General features: G+C 42.7%; 1 protein-coding gene across 1 annotated transcript; it reads left to right on the top strand.

Moving 5' to 3' along the window:
* The first annotated feature begins 933 nt into the window (after window positions 1-933).
* Window positions 934-19,888, top strand: LOC115148427 (beta-glucuronidase). The gene is made up of 12 exons (XM_029690307.1): window positions 934-1,216; window positions 7,676-7,858; window positions 8,052-8,233; window positions 10,277-10,419; window positions 10,651-10,838; window positions 12,689-12,838; window positions 13,120-13,298; window positions 13,667-13,813; window positions 15,864-15,948; window positions 16,648-16,824; window positions 17,161-17,296; window positions 18,254-19,888. Exons 1-12 carry the CDS (start codon window positions 1,004-1,006, stop codon window positions 18,379-18,381), a joined length of 1,911 nt encoding a protein of 636 aa, XP_029546167.1. The 5' UTR covers window positions 934-1,003; the 3' UTR covers window positions 18,382-19,888.
* Window positions 19,889-20,112: the final 224 nt, after the last annotated feature.

Below are 20,112 nucleotides of genomic sequence, written 5' to 3'. Positions count from 1 at the left end.
TACCGTTATACTCACCACCACTGGGGAGCAACGATCTCCAACCACCTATTCTGTAAGGAAGGGCATGCATACCATAGCGCTTACAGGGGCGGCAGGTAGTCTAGTGGTTAGAGCGTTGGACTTGTAACGAAAGGTTGCAAGATCGAACGAATCCTCGCGCTGGCAAGGTTAAAAAAAAGAAGAAAAAAAATATTATAATAATATTGTCCTTCTGTCCCTGAACAAGGCAGTTAACCCACGTTGAAATAAGAATTTGTACTTAACTGACTTGCCTAGTTAAATAAAGTTTAAAATAAAATACCTGGAAGCATGCATGGTTAATCTACATAGGGCTTTTCAGTCTCAAACGGCTGTGATCCTTTGAATGTCTTGGGGGCGATAAAGCAACAACGAAGGGTAGCGGAGGGGCGATTTCTTTGCATCTGGAGTTATCCAAACCCAACCTTCATTTACTAGTTGTGATACACTTAGGATCCAAACTCCGTTTAAGACGAGACTGACTTGATGACCAAAATGATCCTATTTACACTTAGTAAATTTAGAATAAATGTTTCTGACTCATATCGGCCGTTTTCAAAGGGATTTGTTAGTTTTTAGGGGCAGACATTCTTTAACCGTTTTCAATTTCAACTTCAATGGGGGTGACGTTTGCCTTCACAACGATCCCGGTTTAGACTTTTCCATTTTGCACACAAATGTCTTGATCTTTATGAGGAGCATCATTCATTGCCTGTGTGAGGCTCTGCGTAGTGGCCAGAGCTAAGCATTGCATTATTGTTGATGCATCGAATTGTTACAACAACAAAAAATCATATAAAAAATTATTTGTGGATTAATGCTTATTAAAATACAATGGTAAAGAAATAGTTTGAGAATGTTAGCATGTTTTGGGAACATTTGAATTAATCAAAGACTATGATCACGTGACTTATGGCTGGTCGCGTGACTTCTCTTCTTCAAGCATAAAGCTGTTTGTTGTTCGCTAATGTGGGAGCTATAAAAGATGGAGGGGTTTAGACGGTTAGTAAAGTATTTTTTATCCCTATCTTCAGTGTGGAATGTCGGTGATTTCAAGGACAGTGGAATGCTCTTTCCTCGAGAGTCGTCGTCGCGAGAGATCAAAGAGCTGAATGGACTATGGAACTTCAGGGCCGACCTCTCGCTCAACAGGAACTTGGGCTTTGAACAAGCATGGTACAAAAGTCGCCTTGCAGAGGTATGTAAACATCCATTGTGTAAATAGACCATAACTATGTAACATGGATATTGTCGTTAATCGTGCTCAAAAGTATGTGCAGGTGGATTACGGGTCTTGCTTGTGCATAATTAGTTATGGGTCGCTATAAACTCCCTTCAATGAGTGGTCTGTTTGGGAAATTTGAATTAAACTTTTATTTGCAGAATTCTCTATCTTTAGTCTGCAAAAAACAGTTTACTAGTCTGTTGCAACTACATAGAGTAAATACATTTAAGTTCAATAAATAAATTGACATTCACAAACATCTAGAACTATTTGTTTCGCCATGTATTTGAGTAGTTATACATTACAACGGCGATATACCATGGCTAGTTTGAAAGGGTCAAAAGCAATGACTGTAATCCTACATGGTGTGGCAGGTTGCTTGATCGAAAGGTTGCTTGATCGAACCAAGCTGACAAGGTACAAATCTGTCATTCTGCAGGCAGTTAACCCACTAACAAGGCCTTCATTGTAAATAAGAATTCGTTCTTATTAACTGACTTGACTAGTTAAAGGTGACTGGACAAAGCCGAGAACTGACTGCCCCTTCTAATTGAATCCAAAATGGAAATATTCGTGGTCAATCTTAGTGTAAATAAATAGACATTTCAAAACAATCATTGCTTTTAATACACCAGATGTCCATGAACCTATTTTAAAATCGCAAACCCGTCATTAGGACTAAGCCCTCAATCACGTGACACGCTATATTCTTATGTGAAGACTCGATCACAGAACAATGAGACAAATATTTCACCGGATGTATACATTTGAAGCATCCGCTTGGCCTTTCCCCTCACTACCACATTTTTCTGCCGACGTTTACTGACACTGGACATGTGTAACAGGCGTTAAGCGTTTGTAAATTAATCAGTTATTCTGCACTCTGGCACACTGACGAGAGTGCTCTGAAATTTAAGAACACACCCCTACTTGCTTGTTTTGCCCACTATGACAAAATTGTTCCAATTAGAAACGACAGCTTGGTTTTGTACTCTTAGTTTAGTTATAAAATTATTCGACTCAATAGCGTATTGAAGACTTCAGATGGCATCTCATGAAGACATGCTGTGTTCAAAACTGGGAACTTGTAAATCTCAAACTGGGTGAAAAAAATTATAGCTTTGAATGGTCATCCATCTCGGCATGCTAGAGCTCTGACGTGAAGATCACTGCCGTCACGATTCGACCTCGTACTATTCCGAGTTCCCAGTTAAGCACGAGCTAACATGCGCTGTTTGAGCCACTCCAGGAAGTGACTTTGCAGGCTAGCTCAGTGCTGCCCCCGCTCATTGAGTAACTCAAGTTGAAAGGTAACTGGTGTACTGCAGGCTGCCATTAGCACCTAAATTATCATTCTGTGTACGATTTTAAAATAATCAGTTCAAGGACATGCATCTGGTCTATTAGAAGCAATTGTTGTTATCGTTAGCAGCAGTCATCGAAATTGTTCAGTTTAAAAAACACTTGTTTGGATAATGGATGACGACTCAATTTTTATAATCCATCCGATATTGACTTAATTATAGCACATTTTATTGGCAAGGATAAATAATGAATTCAAGGATTTTGGTGGGAATTCAGCTATCCAATTTGTCAAATGTAAAATTTTTCTTAGAATGTACTCATATATAATGGATGAGATGAAATCAATGTTATTTGTCACATGCGCCGAATACAACAGGTGTAGACCTTACCGTGAAATGCTTACTTACAAGCCCTTAACCAACAATGCAGTTTTGAGAAAATAAGAGTTAAGAACATTTTTACTTTAGTTAGTAACACAATAAAATAATGAGGCAATATACAGGAGGTACCGGTACCAAGTCAATGTGCAGGGGTACAGGTTAGTCAAGGTAATTTCTACATGTAGGTAGGGGGTAAAGTGACAATGCATAGATGATAAACAGCTAATGGAAGCAGTGTAAAAACAGCGGGGGATTAATCGTTCAGAAGTCTTATGGCTTGGTGGTAGAAGCTGTTAAGGAGCCTTTTGGACCTAGACTTGGCACTCTGGTACTGCTTGCCATGCTGTAGCAGAGAGAACAGTATGACTTCGTTGACTGTAGTCTTTGACAATTTTGGGGGGGGGGGGGGGGCCTTCCTCTGTCACCGCTGTATGCATGTCCTGGATGGCAGGAAGCTTGGCCCCAGTGATGGAATGGGCCGTACGCACTACCCTCTGTAGCGCCTGCCGAGCAGTTGCCATACCAGGCGGTGATGCAGCCGGTCAGGATGCTCTCGATGGTGCAGCTGTAGAACTTTTTGAGGATCTGTGGACCCATGCCAAATCTTTTCAGTCTCCTGAGGGGGGAAAGGGTGTTGTCGTGCCCTCTTCACGACTGTCTTGGTGTGCTTGGACCATGACAGTTTGGTGATCAAGGAACTTGAAGCTCTCAATCCGCTCCACTACAGCCCTGTTGACGTGAATGGGGGCGTTCAGCCCTCCTTTTCCTGTAGTCCACGATCGGCTCCTTTGTCTTGTTGTCCTGGCACCACACTGCCAGGTCTCAGCCTATAGGGAGGAGGTCAGTCTCATCATTGTCGGTGACCAGGCCTACCACTGTTGTCAGCAAACGTAATGATTAAGTTGGAGTTGTGCTTCGCCACGCAGTCGTGGGTGAAAAGGGAGTACAGGAGACTAAGCACGCACCCCTGAGGGGGCCCTGTGTTGAGGATCAGCGTGGCAGATGTGTTGCTGCCTACCCTTACCTCCTGGGGGTGGCCTGTCTGGAAGTTCAGGTTCCAGTTGCAGAGGGAGGTGTTTAGTCCCAGGGTTCTTAGCTTAATGATACGCTTTGTGGGCACTATGGTGTTGAACGCTGAGCTGTAGTCAATAAACAGCATTCTCACAGGTGTTCCTTTTGTCCAGGTGGGAAAGGGCAGTGTGGAGTGTGATTGAGATTGCATCATCTGTGGCTCTGTAGGGGTGGTATGCAAATTGGAGTGGGTCTAAGGTTTCTGGGATGATGGTGTTGATGTGAGCCTTGACCAGCCTTTCAAAGCACTTCATGGCTACCGACGTGAGTGCTGTGGGGCGGTTGTCATTTAGGCAGGTTACCTTTTGCTTTTTTTTGGCGCAGGGACTATGGTGGTCTGCTTGAAACATGTAGGTATTACAGATTCGGTCAGGGAGAGGTTGAAAATGTCAGTGTAGACACTTGCCAGTTGGTCCACGTGTGTTCCAAGTACACGTCCTGGTAATCTGTCTTGTGAATGTTGACCTGTTTTTAAAGGTCTTGCTCACATCGGCTACGGAGAGCGTTATCACACAGTTGTCCGGAACAGCTGGTGCTCTCATGTATGCTTCAGTGTTGCTTGTCTCGACGCGAGCATAGAAGGCATTTAGCCCGTCTGGTAGCTCGCGGTTGGGTTTCCCTTTGTAGTCCGTAATAGTTTGCCAGCCCTGCCCGAGAAACTATATGTAGAGAGGGGATATTTATAGATCACATTTTCTTATTGTATGAGATATTTTGTTTAAAATAAGTACATTTGCATAAATAAACTGAACCTATTTCCATATGAGTATATTAACTTAAAGGGGTGGAACAGGGCTGTAACCACACAACACTTACTCGTCTAGGCCTACCTGCAATCACCTGCACTGTCTTGTCAAGTTCTGTTTCCTAATTCAACATGTGTGTGTGTGTGTGTGTGTGTGTCAATAGCAGGATACCCTCGGATAAAAAATCACCACGCTTGGCTCTAAATATAACTTTTTTTTTTTTCTTCCACAAATTGCGTTAAATCACCACTGGAGCTTTAATTAGCGTTCTTATAGATTCAACAGAAAGCCAAAGTATTCCATTGAAAACATTTAATCCTTTACAGGGGTATGTTTGACAGGTCATTATAAACATTTCCACGGTCGTAATGTTAAAACGAGAAACGAAAGGCACCAGAAAGAGTATGACATTAAAATTAAAGCAATCAATCCAGAGATTTAAGTGAATTTTGCATACCTCAAACTCAGAAAATGGGTGGCTGGAAAAAGACAGATCCTCAGGTGGGTGGGGCATGCACGTTGTTAGTACCCCCCTCCCCCCAAAAAATATACCTGAAGATTGAACACAAATATAAAAAATTCTCCATCCCCGATAAGGGGCTAACAATTCCTGCAGTTCTGTGGTCGTCCGTCGTGCAGGCAATTTTTCAACTAACCTGGTTCTTGCAGATACACCTTTCTACCGAATCGACAACAAAGAAGGTATCTTGTAAATGTCCGTGTTCAGTTGCAGGCGGTTCTCCAAAAACCAGAGAATATTCAGAAAGATGGTATATTCTTGCATGTGTGTAGTTCTTTGTTTTGGTCACACTGACGCGCTGTCATCACAGATGACTCGAGGGCCCAAAAGCCCACTTTAGCATGGGCAGCGCCATTGGACTTTTTGAAGTAGTCAACAGGGTGGGACATCCTATGGGTTAAGGAAGGATCACATAATTCCATCCAGGTCATCAGGAGGGATTAGTCAATGAATTATACTCGTGAGAAAACGTTCTGTAGTTGCAGGTGGCAGTAAATTGCCAACCTTGGCTTTATGCCTGTTGAAACGACACATTATAGGTGGCAGTATGAAACATTTCAGTTTGTGTACAAACTGGTAGAAGAAAATTGACCAGGCCTACTTCAAAATGGAGATGGCCTCAATGGCGCTGCCCATGCTCTCAGATGCCATAATGGGACATATATTGTTGGGTCCTCTATCTCTATTAGGGATGCACGATATATCGGTGAACGTATTGGAATCGGACTATATTAGTTAAAAATGCCGACATCGGCCCGATGTCTAGTTTAACGCCGATGTGCAGAACTGATGTCAAAGCTGACGTGCATACCTATATGACGCAAAGTAAAATTTTGCGTTACATGTGCAACACTGCATTCCTAACCTAACCCACAATGTCTGCTGTGTGGACCGAGCAGTCATTTGAAGGAGTAAGAAAATGTCAGTGAGACAACTCAAAGGCAAAATCCATTAACGCCAAGATGATGGAATTCATTACCCGTTCTGTCGTGGGTAATGTTGGCTTTCGCCGACTGGTGGAGCACTGGTACACACTACCTAGTGCGCTATTGTTCAGATCTTGCATTACCAGAGTTGCACAGTAATAGCATCACTGCTATTAGCTTCACCACTGACATTTGGATCAGCAATATCAGCCCCATGAGCATGCGGACTCTGACAGCACAGTGGGTAGTCAAGGATTTCGTACTGAGGAAAGTCACATTGCATGCTCATGAATGTGCTGGTTGTCATACCGCTGCTGCCATTTCAATGGCATTTGAGAACATGTTTGAAACTTGGAAACATGAACATACTAGCTAGCGCCATTCGAAATGACTTGAGAAAAAAGCTCACCAACTGCACCTGCAGCAGATGTGATACCCTCTATCATGGCATTGAAACACCTGGTCAACAAAACTGCCGACACAGGCTGTGAACAAGGGATTCGGTGGCATTCTCTTTAATGTGTCGCCACCATACAAGGACCGCTACTTCGATGCAGACAAATTGTTTACGTGAAATTTTACATACACGGTGACAGTGCGCACAGGAAGAGGGACCACGGACAGACAGAGCTGAAACTTCACTGCTTGACATGTATGATGGAATTGTAGTTAAGAATGAAATGACTGAACAACGAAACAGCACAGCAAGTAAGTGAAAGAAATAGGTTTTGATTGTTTTACTGGTAATGTGGACATGCGTAAATGCCAACAAAATAACGTGTGAGTGCACGCGACCTTTTTTTATTTAACTATGCAAGTCAGTTAAATTCTTATTTACAATGACAGCTTACCCCGGCCATACCCGGACGACGCTGGGCCAATTGTGTGCCACCCTATTGAATTCCCAATCGCGGCCGGATGTGATACAGCCTGGATTCGAAACAGGGACTGTAGTGACGCCTCATGCAGTGCCTTAGACCGCTGTGTGTGTATATGTGTGAACTATTTGACTGTACTAGAATGTTTAAAAGGCCACTAAAATTTGAAATATCGGTTATTTTTTGGCATGGAAAATATTGGTGCATCACTAATCTCTATGGCTGTCATTTACTTCTACACGTGTCCGCGTCTCACAGAAACGACTAGAAATGCAAGATGTCTGGTAACTAAAATGGCGATGGAACTGTTTTTCTGAATATTCTCTGGTTTTGGGTGAACCACCTGCAACTGAACACGGACATTTTTAAGATACTACTTTTGTTCTCGAGTCAGAAAAGTATATCAGCAAAAACCGACCCTTTCTGCAAGCCAAAGTATATGGCTACTATGGAATAATTCACATATCGCTGCTTAATGTATAGCTAGTATTAGCTAATGCTTTGTGTAAACTCTCAATGATTTTAAAGGGATAGCCTGTTTCAAATAATTTGCTCTCAATTCCTCTTTTTTTTTTTTTTGCTCTTTACCTGTATTTGTTAATTTAGAGTGGTCCAGTGATTGACATGCCAGTGCCCGCCAGCTACAATGACATCACCCAGGACCCACGGCTGAGGGACTTCATTGGCTGGGTGTGGTACGAGAGAGAAGTGTTGGTACCCTCTGGATGGGTGTCTGAGGGAACCAGAGTTGTACTGAGAGTTGGGAGTGCACACTACTACTCAGTGGTCGTGAGTATCTCACAAATTTTCTAACACTTCTGCTTAAGTTGCCATTCTGTTTCGCTCGTAGGATAACTCCACAACCACCTCGCATCAGTTCATCTGCAATGTACATGCATTGAAAAAGGTATATTGTGTAAAGACTGTCACTCTGGCTACATGGGAATAACAGTATTGCTTCTCTCTTTTCCTTCCCTGCCAGTGGGTGAATGGGATTAAAGTGATGGAGCACGAGGGCGGCCATCTTCCCTTTGAGGCTGAGATAGTGGAGGTCCTCCGTAACAACCCAGGTGGGGCCTGCAGGATCACCATAGCTGTCAACAACACCCTGACTCTCCAAACCCTTCCCCCGGGGACTATCCAACATATAGACGACCCCACCAGGTGACATGAAGAGATTTGATATATACACTGCTCAAAAAAATAAAGGGAACACTTAAACAACACGATGTAACTCCAAGTCAATCACACTTCTGTGAAATCAAACTGTCCACTTAAGAAGCAACACTGACAATAAATTTCACATGCTGTTGTGCAAATGGAATAGACAACAGGTGGAAATTATAGGCAATTAGCAAGACACCCCCAATAAAGGAGTGGTTCTGTAGGTGGGGACCACAGACCACTTCTCAGTTCCTATGCTTCCTGGCTGATGTTTTGGTCACTTTTGAATGCTGGCGGTGCTTTCACTCTAGTGGTAGCATGAGACGGAGTCTACAACCCACACAAGTGGCTCAGGTAGTGCAGCTCATCCAGGATGGCACATCAATGCGAGCTGTGGCAAGAAGGTTTGCTGTGTCTGTCAGCGTAGTGTCCAGAGCATGGAGGCGCTACCAGGAGACGTGGAGGAGGCCGTAGGAGGGCAGCAGGACCGCTACCTCTGCCTTTGTGCAAGGAGCAGCAGGAGAAGCACTGCCAGAGCCCTGCAAAATGACCTCCAGCAGGCCACACATGTGTATGTGTCTGCTCAAACGGTCAGAAACAGACTCCATGAGGGTGGTATGAGGGCCCGATGTCCACAGGTGGGGGTTGTGCTTACAGCCCAACACCGTGCAGGACGTTTGGCATTTGCCAGAGAACACCAAGATTGGCAAATTCGCCACTGGCGCCCTGTGCTCTTCACAGATGAAAGCAGGTTCACACTGAGCACGTGACAGAGTCTGGAGACGCCGTGGAGAACGTTCTGCTGCCTGCAACATCCTCCAGCATGACCGGTTTGGCGGTGGGTCAGTCATGGTGTGGGGTGGCATTTCTTTGGGGGGCCGCACAGCCCTCCATGTGCTCGCTAGAGGTAGCCTGACTGCCATTAGGTACCGAGATGAGATCCTCAGACCCCTTGTGAGACCATATGCTGGTGCGGTTGGCCTTGGGTTCCTCCTAACGCAAGACAATGCTAGACCTCATGTGGCTGGAGTGTGTCAGCACTGGACTAGCCCGCCCGTTCCCCAGACCTGAATCCAATTGAGCACATCTGGGACATCATGTCTCGCTCCATCCACCAATGCCACGTTGCACCACAGACTATCCAGGAGTTGGCGGATGCTTTAGTCCAGGTCTGGGAGGAGATCCCTCAGGAGACCATCCGCCACCTCATCAGGAGCATGCCCAGGCGTTGTAGGGAGGTCATACAGGCACGTGGAGGCCACACACACTACTGAGCCTCATTTTGACTTGTTTTAAGGACATTACATCAAAGTTGGATCAGCCTGTAGTGTGGTTTTCCACTTTAATTTTGAGTTTGAATCCAAATCCAGACCTCCATGGGTTGATAAATTGGATTTCCATTGATTATTTTTGTGATTTTTGTTGTCAGCACATTCAACTATGTAAAGAAAAAAGTATTTAATAAGATTATTTCTTTCATTCAGATCTAGGATGTGTTGGGTAAGTGTTCCCTTTATTTTTTTGAGCAGTATATAAATACATTTAGCATTGTCAGCGTTTCCCGAACTCGGTCCTTGGGACCCCAAGGGGTGCACATTTTGTTTTTTGCCTTCACACTACATAGCTGAATCAAATCATAAGTTTGAGTTGAATATTTGTATCAGCTGTGTAATGCGATGTCAAAAAACAAAATGTAGATCCACATTGCTCCGGCCAAAAGCCACACCCACTAGCTCCCCCCCCCCCCCCCCCCCCCCCCCCCCCCCCCACAATCAATGTATGGAGAGATCGATAGAGCAGCAGGATTAAATTCAGGATGAGTTGTCACTCGTCCCAGGACAGTCTGGCAAACGCTGCGCTATGTTATCATTTTTAAATTGGGACTAATCTCACATTGCCAGACACACATTTTAAGATTTTCTACAGACCAAATCTAAAATGACAGGTTGAGGCTAACTAGCTTTTGATTCCTTTTCTGGTGTTAGGAGGGGAAATCATGTTTTGGATTACAAATGGAGGAAAATCTATGTCTATTGTCTACAGGTATCCTGCTGACTATGTTGTGCAAAACACAAACTTTGATTTCTTCAACTATGCTGGTTTACATCGGCCTGTAATGTTGTATACCACTCCTAAGGCGTATGTGGATGACATCACAGTGCTGACAACCTTTGCTGACAACATTGGTGAGTGCAAAAGAAGAAAACAGATTTTCTCATTCACTTGATCACTCATTCAATTATTTAGGCCTGTTCATCCATACCCTTTTCACACTATCGTGCTGACTAAAACTGTACTGACACGGATATTTCCTTTTCATTGTCCTTTTCTGCATGATTCCATCAACTATGGAGTAGTGTGAAAATGGCACTAGTGTACTAAGGTGTTGGTCTCTTCTGTTCTGTTATGTGGCCTAGGTCTGCTCTCCTACCAGGTGTCGGTGCTGGGCAGTCCCAACCCCACGGTGACGGTGACTCTCTCGGACAAAGATGGCCGTTGTGTGGCCTCTTCCACTGGACCCTCTGGGGTCCTCAAAATAACGGACGCCAACCTGTGGTGGCCGTATCTAATGCATGAGAATCCAGGGTATCTGTATTCTATGGGGGTAAGTTGGGCTGCATTCATAGTTCTATTTAATTAGAGTCTACTGTTCCTTTACGGTCTCTTTTGTCAAACCTTTTATCAATGCAAACTACATCAAAATATACGCAGAAATAAAAGCATTTGCCCAGTTTTTACTCATGTATCACCCTATCCGTGTGATGACTGATTCACTGCTCACATGAACACAGCATCAGTTTGACAACTCAATCACACCACCCACACACATCCACTTCCTGTGTCTTTGTAACAAAGGCTACACAAATTATTTTGTAGCCTTTTCAGAAAGTTGCAAAATTACAGAATGTTACAAATGTCTTGTACAGCAGATATAATTATCTGGCTGTCATTGTAAGTAAGAATTTGTTCTTAATTGACCTGATTGGTAAAATAAATCTGACCCATAGAATTGAGTTGTGTAAGCTCTATTACATTTCTATTTGCAATGTCCTGAATCTGAACGTTTCACCTAACTAGTGTATTCAGACCCTTTGACTTTTTCCACATTCTGTTACAGTACAGCCTTATTCTCAAATTGATTACATAGTTTTTTACCCCCTCATCAATCTATACACAATACCCCATAATGACAAAGGGAAAACAGGTTTTTAGAAATGTTTGCTAATTTATTCAAAATAAAAACGCATACCTTTTAATATAAATAAGTATTCAGACGCTTTGCTATGAGACTTGAAATTGAGTTCAGGTGCATCCTGTTTCCATTGATCATCCTTGAGATGTATCTACAACATGATTGGACTCCACCTGTGGTAAATTCTATTGATTGGACATGATTTGGCAAGGCACACCTGTCTATATAAAGGTCCCACAGTTGACAGTCATGGCAGAGCAAAAACCAAGCCATTATTAGGGTGACGGAATAGTCCGTAGAGCTCCGAGACAGGATTGTGTCGAGCCACAGATCTGGGGAAGGGTACCAAAAAATTCTCAGGAAAACCGTGGCCTCCATCATTCTTAAATGGAAGTCTCTAACAAGACTCTTCCTAGAGCAATCGGGGGAGAAGGGCCTTGGTCAGGGAGGTTACCAAGAACCTGATTGTCTCTCTGACAAGCTCCAGAGTTCCTCTGTGGAGATGGGAGCACCTTCCAGAAGGACAACCATCTCTGGAGCACTCCACCAATCAGGCACTTATGGTAGTGGCCAGACGGAAGTCGCTCCTCATTAAAGGCACATGACAGCCCACTTGGAGATTGCCAAAAGCTACCTAAAGGACCCTTTACTCAATACTTTGTTGAAGCACCTTTGGCAACAATTACACCATGAGAAACAAGATTCTCTGGTCTGATGAAATCAAGCTTGAACTCTTTGTCCTGAATGCCAAGCGTCACGTCTTGAGGAAACCTGGCACCATCCCACGATGGTGGCAGCATCATGCGGTGGAGATATATCTTTCAGGGACTGGGAGGCTAGTCAGGATCGAGGGAAAGATGTACAAGAGATCCTTGACGAAAACCTGCTCAGGACCTCCGACTGAGGCGAAGGTTCACCTTCCAACAGGAAAATTATCCTAAACACACAGCCAAGACAACGCAGGAGTGGCTTCAGGACAAGTGCCCGGACTTGATCTTGGTTGAACATCTCTGGAGAGAGGTGCTTCAACAAAGTATGGAGTAAAGGGTCTGAATACTTATGTAAATGTGATATTTCAGTTTTATTTTTAATAGATTTACCAAAATGTCTAAATGTGTTTTTGCTTTCACTATGGGGTATTGTGTGTAGATTAAGGGGGGGACGGGACTATTTAATCCATTTAAAAATAAGGCTGTAACAAAATGTGGAGAAAGTCAAGGTCAGAATATTTTCCAAATGCGCTGTACATCCCTCATTGCCAGGTTCACATGACAAGTGGTGAGGGTTCTGTCTATGAGGATGTGTATGCTCTGCCTGTGGGCATCCGCACTGTGCAGGTCACCAACACACAATTCCTCATCAACAACAAACCCTTCTATTTCCATGGAGTCAACAAACATGAGGATGCTGATGTGAGTACTGAGTAGTACCATTAGAGGGCAGCAAAACTCTGAACCTGAAAAGTGGGCAGTGTCAGTTTTGTATTGTGTATGCAACTGACTTCCAGCAAGTGTTCAGTCATATTTGCCAAGGAATTTAAGCAATAAAGGTTAAAGTGGCATTTAAGTTATTATCATCTGATTAGGTTCTCAGTGTTTAGAACTTTTTTTGTGATCTGGTTTTATGCATATGGGACTGTAATTCAATAGAAATTGGTCTGTCAACTCTGTTCTCATTGCTTGCTGTGTGTCAGATCCGAGGCAAAGGCCTGGACTGGGCCCTGATGGTGAAGGATTTCAACCTGTTGAAGTGGCTGGGGGCCAACTCGTTCAGGACCAGCCACTACCCCTACGCTGAGGAGATATTGCAGATGGCAGACCGCCATGGCATCGTGGTCATTGACGAGTGTCCCGGGGTGGGCATCAAAGATATGTAAGTCATAGTGACAGTTGCGGTTCCTGTGACCTTTCTGAAGGGTCAGTTAAAGGTTACACGGTCACCAGGTGTCAGCAACGTTTGAGAACCTCGGTGTTCTTTCGCACAATGAGTGTGCCAATCATTTTAAGATGCTTTTAATGGTTTAGACATGCAAGCCTGTCCTTAGCCTGTCCTTTTTTGCTTGCATGTCTAAACCATTAACTACTCAGTTTTTAATTGACCATTATTGGCAAGTTTATATACAGCATTGAACTTTTAAAATATTATCAATGCTCTGCCAATACATCATCAATAAAGTCTAGCGTCAGGTCTTCTGTGTCTCTGGGACATCCACTAACACTATCCTGTCTCTTGTCCCCCAGCCGTAGTTTTGGGAACGCCTCCCTGTTGCATCACCTGGCGGTCATGGATGAACTGGTGAGGAGGGACAAGAACCACGCCTCCGTGGTCATGTGGTCTGTAGCCAATGAGCCGGCCGCTGAGATGCCCCCTGCTGGATTCTATTTCAAGTAAGAGAATGTTAGCAATCATTCACATTCCATAAATGTGCATGACGTGAATGTTAATTTTAAGTAACAAGGATGCAAGAGTGACGTAAGGAACAAGGACTGTTAGTTACACTGAAACTCTTCTTAGTTCTCACATTTCCAAACGAGGTAGCCCTTTACGCTTGCAGCCCAGCCTGTTTACAGTATAAAAATTGCATATTTGGTCAATAATAATGACCTAAATTGGAACACAGTGGATGTACAGTAATGTATTATAAATGTCAGTGTCAGCTTTACAGCACTGTATGGGATTCAACTAACATACATTTTAAATGTGTGCACCACACACAACCAGAGATGCCCCATCCCTCCTGTTAATTGGGTTACTTTTGCAAAAGAATTCTGAGTGAGGAGTGCTGTAAATCAAGTAGACTGTTCTGAAAGATTAGATGTTGAGGATTATAATAAACACCGCTTTCATGTCATACAAGTGAACCACACATCCGTGAGTCCAAATGTGCTCTTCACATTTCCATATTATGATACTGTATGTACTGGGCCGTACGCCGAGCAGTTACCATACCAGGCGATTATACAACCAGTCAGGATGATCTCGATGGTGCCGCTGTAGAACCTTTGGAGGATCTGAGGACCATACCATATCTAAGTCTCCTGAGGGGGAATAGGTGTTTGGACCTTAGAATGCTAAGCAATGGGCCTCAGGTTTGTGTCAATGACGTGTCTTCCTCCATTCTGAAGGACATTTGCAGTGGAACACGCACCTGAATACACTCAACTCCATTTTATGTGCATCAAAATTACAATCTTATTCTCTGACGTGCCTTGTGAAAACCATGTAAGATAAGATGTCATAACTTTCATATTCCATATTGGCTTAGAATAGGCTATCATATTTTGCCCACCTGACCCAGATTGCGATTTATACTAGACTGTTTTTGGATTGTGTAAACAACAGTAATTGTGTGATGGCGGGGATGCAGGGCTGGGTTCCAAACAAAGTGTTCTTGCTTCAGTTCCTCAACAGCACAGCTAGGAGAGCTTATTGAAGCACAACCGTTTCGGGCTCTTTCATGCATTAAAATGACTTAAACTGTGCACACTTTGGAGAGGTGTGGCCACTTGGAGACACCAGTTAAACTTCTTACTCAAACCCTTGTCATTTTTTTCGTCTTATGTTGCACCTACCCCAAAATTTCCCATTAATTATTATTCTACTGAATGTTTCCAGAGTTTGCGGTGTTTGTCTAACACAATGAAACCAAAGTGCAGTAAATGTAAAATGCACATAAAATCAACAGTAATGTTTGGATTCAGTCTTGTCAGGTGAACTGTTGTCCTCACCATTGGTCTAATACTTTACCCATAATCTCCAGTGTTCCAATTGCTACCATGGTTTTGAATATGCTTCTCATATTTCTCCTGTTAGAAAAATTTCAACATGGTCCAATTTCCCTGAGTGTAAAGGGTTAATAGTGAAGGGAAAAGGAGCATAATGTATATATTGTAGGCTGTGTTCTTATTGTGGAGCAGCTTTTAGAATGGAGGGAAGGCTACAATTCCCCAAGTATTTCAAGCAGCATTGGTATTTGCTTTACATCTAGAAAACCCAAGTAAACAAAGTCGGTGGTGGATGTGTGCATTATGCATGCTTGTTCATTAAATGGTAGAGATGGATTTTTGAGTCTGCGCATGTCTTGGTAGAGTGCCATGCTGGCCTGTGGAATGCGTCAGTAGTACTTAACAGAGCATTAACAGGTGTAGCTCAGGCCAGGGAGTTACTGGCAGAAACGGATGGGCACAACAGCAGGAATTTCCTCATACAGTTCATTGCCATTTACAATACTTATTAACCATGTTTTGTGGTCATAGTCAACAAAGAGAGCCTGATACTATGAGACGGAGTCATTTTTATACTTGTTTAAAATAATTTCTTTCTTCCTGGTCCTTTCTCCTGTACTCATCAGTCTCTGTATCCCTACCTCAACCCTCTGATCCCTTACCCCATCTTGGAACAGTAAACAATTTCTCTCTTATGTTGTTTTCTTTTCAGGACACTGATGGCGCATACCAAATCTCTGGACCCAACTCGACCTGTTACCTTCATCACAGACAGTAACTTTGCCAGGGATAAAGGGGTGAGACTTAACAGAGAAACAGTGATGTTTATGAAGGATTCTTTCTTCATAAAACTATGGCTCAATTCATTTTTCTTTGTATCCTCTCTCACTTCCTTCTCAAAACGCAGTCGAGGAGGTCAGAGGGAGAATTTTGGACCTTATCCTCCAATGCGCTTTGAGAAGAGGATGCAAGGAATTGATGAAAGACCAACTGAAAAGTCAGTAGTCTTTAGTCTCCCTTTTTGACTGTGCTTGATTCTAAAGCCCTTGTTGGAATATATGTAGGGCTATTTTGAAGGCATACCTAGGCCCTGATTCAATATTGTCTTACTGCTTACTGAGGTCTGACTCTGCAGCCACAGTGACTCCCTGCTGCAAAGTCTAAGATAAATGTAACAATTTCTGGGGAAGTTCTACTCCAACTATCCAGACAGTAATTGATCAGTTGTGCCACTTAGCTTAGTCACTAAGCACATCAATTATCATTCAAATTCCATTCATTACAATGGGAATTCAATTAAAAGCTATTTTGTAACACCAACATTGTATCTGTAGTTCTAGCCTTTTAGGTTTATTTCATCTCACATTGAAACCTGATTTCATACCCAGGCTCCAACAACTATGACATTTAAATGTCATACATTACAATGAAAATGTATTGACCACTGTTTACCTTGTATTTCTGCTCTTCTCACATTGAACCCGGTCTTTCCCCAGGCTCCCTATGTGGATGTGATCTGTGTTAACAGTTACTTCTCCTGGTACCACGACCCAGGTCACCTGGAGGTCATCCCCTTCCAGCTCAACACCCAGTTTGAGAACTGGTACGGGAAGTACCAGAAACCCATCATCCAGAGTGAATATGGAGCCGACGTGGTTCCAGGGCTACACACGGTGAGTGTTCCAGAACTTCTTTGTTCTTGCACAACCGCTTCCATGTCATGTCCTCACAGGACAGAAACAGACTTAAAAGGACGTGAGGTATAAGGTAAACACGTGTGTATTTGCTGAGATTTCAATGCCTCTGAGGCGAATAATGGTCTGGATACCAGTTTTTCAAATATGCTTGAAAAATGTGTTAAACACCTACTGAGGCTAGAACACAAGTTGGAACTTAAGTGGTTGAGCTTGAATGATCAACCCACATCTCTTTTGTAAAATACTTTGTCTCAATGAGAACCTGTAGAAACAAAAGTTAAATGAAAAGCCACATTTTTATGTTCCCCACAGGATCCTCCCATGATGTTTACTGAAGAGTACCAGAAGATGGTCTTACAGAACTACCATGATGTGTTTGACCAAAAGAGGAAGGAGTATGTCATTGGAGAGCTCATCTGGAACTTTGCAGACTTCATGACAGCACAAAGTAAGGAGGAATCAATACAAATCTATAGTACTAGAGTTTATTGAAATTGTCAGAACAACCATTCTTGTTAAATATACAATTGAAGCTGGTTATCATACCTTTGCTTGTTTAGTTTTGTGTATATTGAACAAATGACAGGAAGGAGTTTCTTCATGACTAGGTAAGGAAAAAGGGTGCAGTAGCACAAATGGTTAGTAATGTGATGGTGGGGTAATAGAGTGCTAGAGAAGGTGCTAGTATTTATGTGAAATGTATTTAAAGCTCCCAGTGTTGGGTAAGTTCAGCCAGCAGGAGTGGGTGTGGCACACCAGGAGGGTTCATTCTTACTCTTAGACAGGCCACTCCCCCCACACTGTGTATAGATTTTCTTTAACTGTATTATTGACTGTTTTGTTTATTCCATGTGTAACTCTGTCGAACTGCTTTGCTTTATTCTTAGCCAGGTCGCAGTTGTAAATGAGAACTTGTTCTCAACTTGCCTACCTGGCTAAATAAATAAAAAATTACCTTAAATGAGGACCAAAAAGCTATTTTGTTTTCATGAATTTTTACTATATAGTAAGTTTTGACTTTGTAGCTGGCCCATCTAGTGGAAACCAATCAGTTATGCTTCCAGGGCAAGACTCATGACCATAAACATTCCAGAATACCATGTTGACACTGCTGGTCTTAAACAAATTACCCACCCACTCCTCACTTTACATGCTGGTCTGGCCCCATGTGAATACAGGGGAGTGAAAAATAATGTACTGTTTGACGCAAGACCTTATCCCATGTAGACAATCTCCAAGAGAAGGCAGAAGCGGTCTGTTCCTTTTCCACTTAATACAATGGTGTTGAATTTGACGACCGTAAGAAAGTAATGTACAGATCTATAGGCTTTATACTTTTAGACGGCTGAAACAAACATACACATTTTGTTCAGGAAATTAACCTTTTCTCTTCCCATCTCTGCAGCGGTGACCCGTGTGGTGGGCAACAAGAAGGGCATCTTCAGTCGGCACAGACACCCCAAAGCTGGCGCCTTCCTCCTGAGGGAGAGGTACTGGAGGCTGGCCAATGAGACGGGCCTGCTGCCCATCTGAGCTAGGTACCCCTGATACACCTGGATGGGGTACACACAGCACCTGGGTCGTATTCATTAGTGCAAATACCCTCACTTCCTAACAAAACATTTTAGCTATTGGACAAGTCCAGGTAGTCCTTCTGTTTGTCTGTTTTGTTCTGTTTGGTACCTAATGAACACAACCCTGTATGGGGGACAAACCCACGACTCAGAACAGTGTCTTATGACAACTACAATGCTCAGAAGACCACACCAGATTATTACCAGAACCAACCTCACTGGATCTTTTGGCTGAGTATTTGTCTTCCTCTGTTTTTAATTCAGGAATCAACCCCATTTTATGCACAAACATCAATCATGATGCTGTTCTGTGTCAAAGGAATGGGAATGTGATGTATGAAAAATGTATGTGGATTTTTCTTAGAATGCTGGCTCAATGTTAAGAGTTCACCCCTTTGACTTTTTCCAGATTGTTGTTACAGCCTGAATTTAAAATGGATTCAATTGAGTTTGTCACTGGCCTTGACACAATAACCCATAATGTCGAAGTGGAATTATGTTTTTAGAAATTGTTACAAATTAAAAGCTGAAATGTCTTGAGTCAAGTATTCAACCCCTTTGTTATGGAAGGTCACTGTCTCTGCGCTGATCGCCTGTGAGTGAGACAATGCTAGCTAGCCAATGGGAGCGTAGTAGAACGCCCCTCTGAATTCCCCGTGTGTATTTTTGCTTAACTGCGTTGGGAAAAAGAAAGACGCAGAAAAATGTTGATTGTCCATGTCTCCTTAGTCATCCTGTTTTCAGGTTTGTAACATTTATAAGTATGGTTTCTTCCTTTATCTAGAGATAAATGTTACCTAAACAGTGAGTTTTGGCATAATTTTGCTATTGACATAAAATATTTGGTATGAAGTTTTAGTTTTCAGATTTCTTTGGCAGTGTCACTGCATTGTAGCATATTTGTATTCTGATTTCTGGTCTATTCTATATTTTTCAGTGACAGTAATGCATCTGCTTCATCCAGGGGTAGAGGTGAATACCTTGAGGGATGCTGCAGATACAAACTTTCAAACCAACCTTCTTGGCTGGGGAAAAAATACATTTGAATCAATAGTAAGATTTAGAGTTAAATCCTTTATTGTAATGAAGTCTTTATAGTCATGTTTTTTTAAAATCATATTTTGAATAACTTGTAGAAAATACACTGACACTGTCCAGAAGCATTATATGAGCATCCTGTCACTTTACTGGACTATGAAAATACACTTTATGACACAGTCAAGAAGCATTACGACCATTGTAATCATATAAGCTAGATGGACATATTATGTACATGCCCTTATGTCAGTCATTAGTCACAAAGGGGGTGTCTTGTCCTGCTACTAAAATTTGCGCCAACATTCCGATCCCAGTCATCATTGGGGGTGTAGCTCCCTCCAGTAACCATGAGCACAACCGTTCCTTGATTTTTAACTGCCGGCTTTATTCTGTAGTTTAGTCAGAATGATCACCTTTTCCGTGAGTACTATAAAGTAAATGAAAATACAGTTTAAGCACACTCTTACACCTTGTCTTATGAGTGACTTATTAGCTTGGTATAACTCTGAAGTGCTTACATACATAAACAGTTTAGCCGGAGCTATAACAGTATCAGATTGAACACACGAATAAAGGAAAAAATACCTCATTGGCTGCTTATTACAGAAGGGAGGAAATCAAACTTCACACTTATTATTCCTGGCATGAATTC

Source organism: Salmo trutta, chromosome 15 (assembly GCF_901001165.1).
Source record: "Salmo trutta chromosome 15, fSalTru1.1, whole genome shotgun sequence".
Taxonomy (NCBI): domain Eukaryota; kingdom Metazoa; phylum Chordata; class Actinopteri; order Salmoniformes; family Salmonidae; genus Salmo; species Salmo trutta.
The sequence above is the reverse complement of the archived record's forward strand: the minus strand, read 5'-3'. Positions and strand labels throughout refer to the sequence as shown.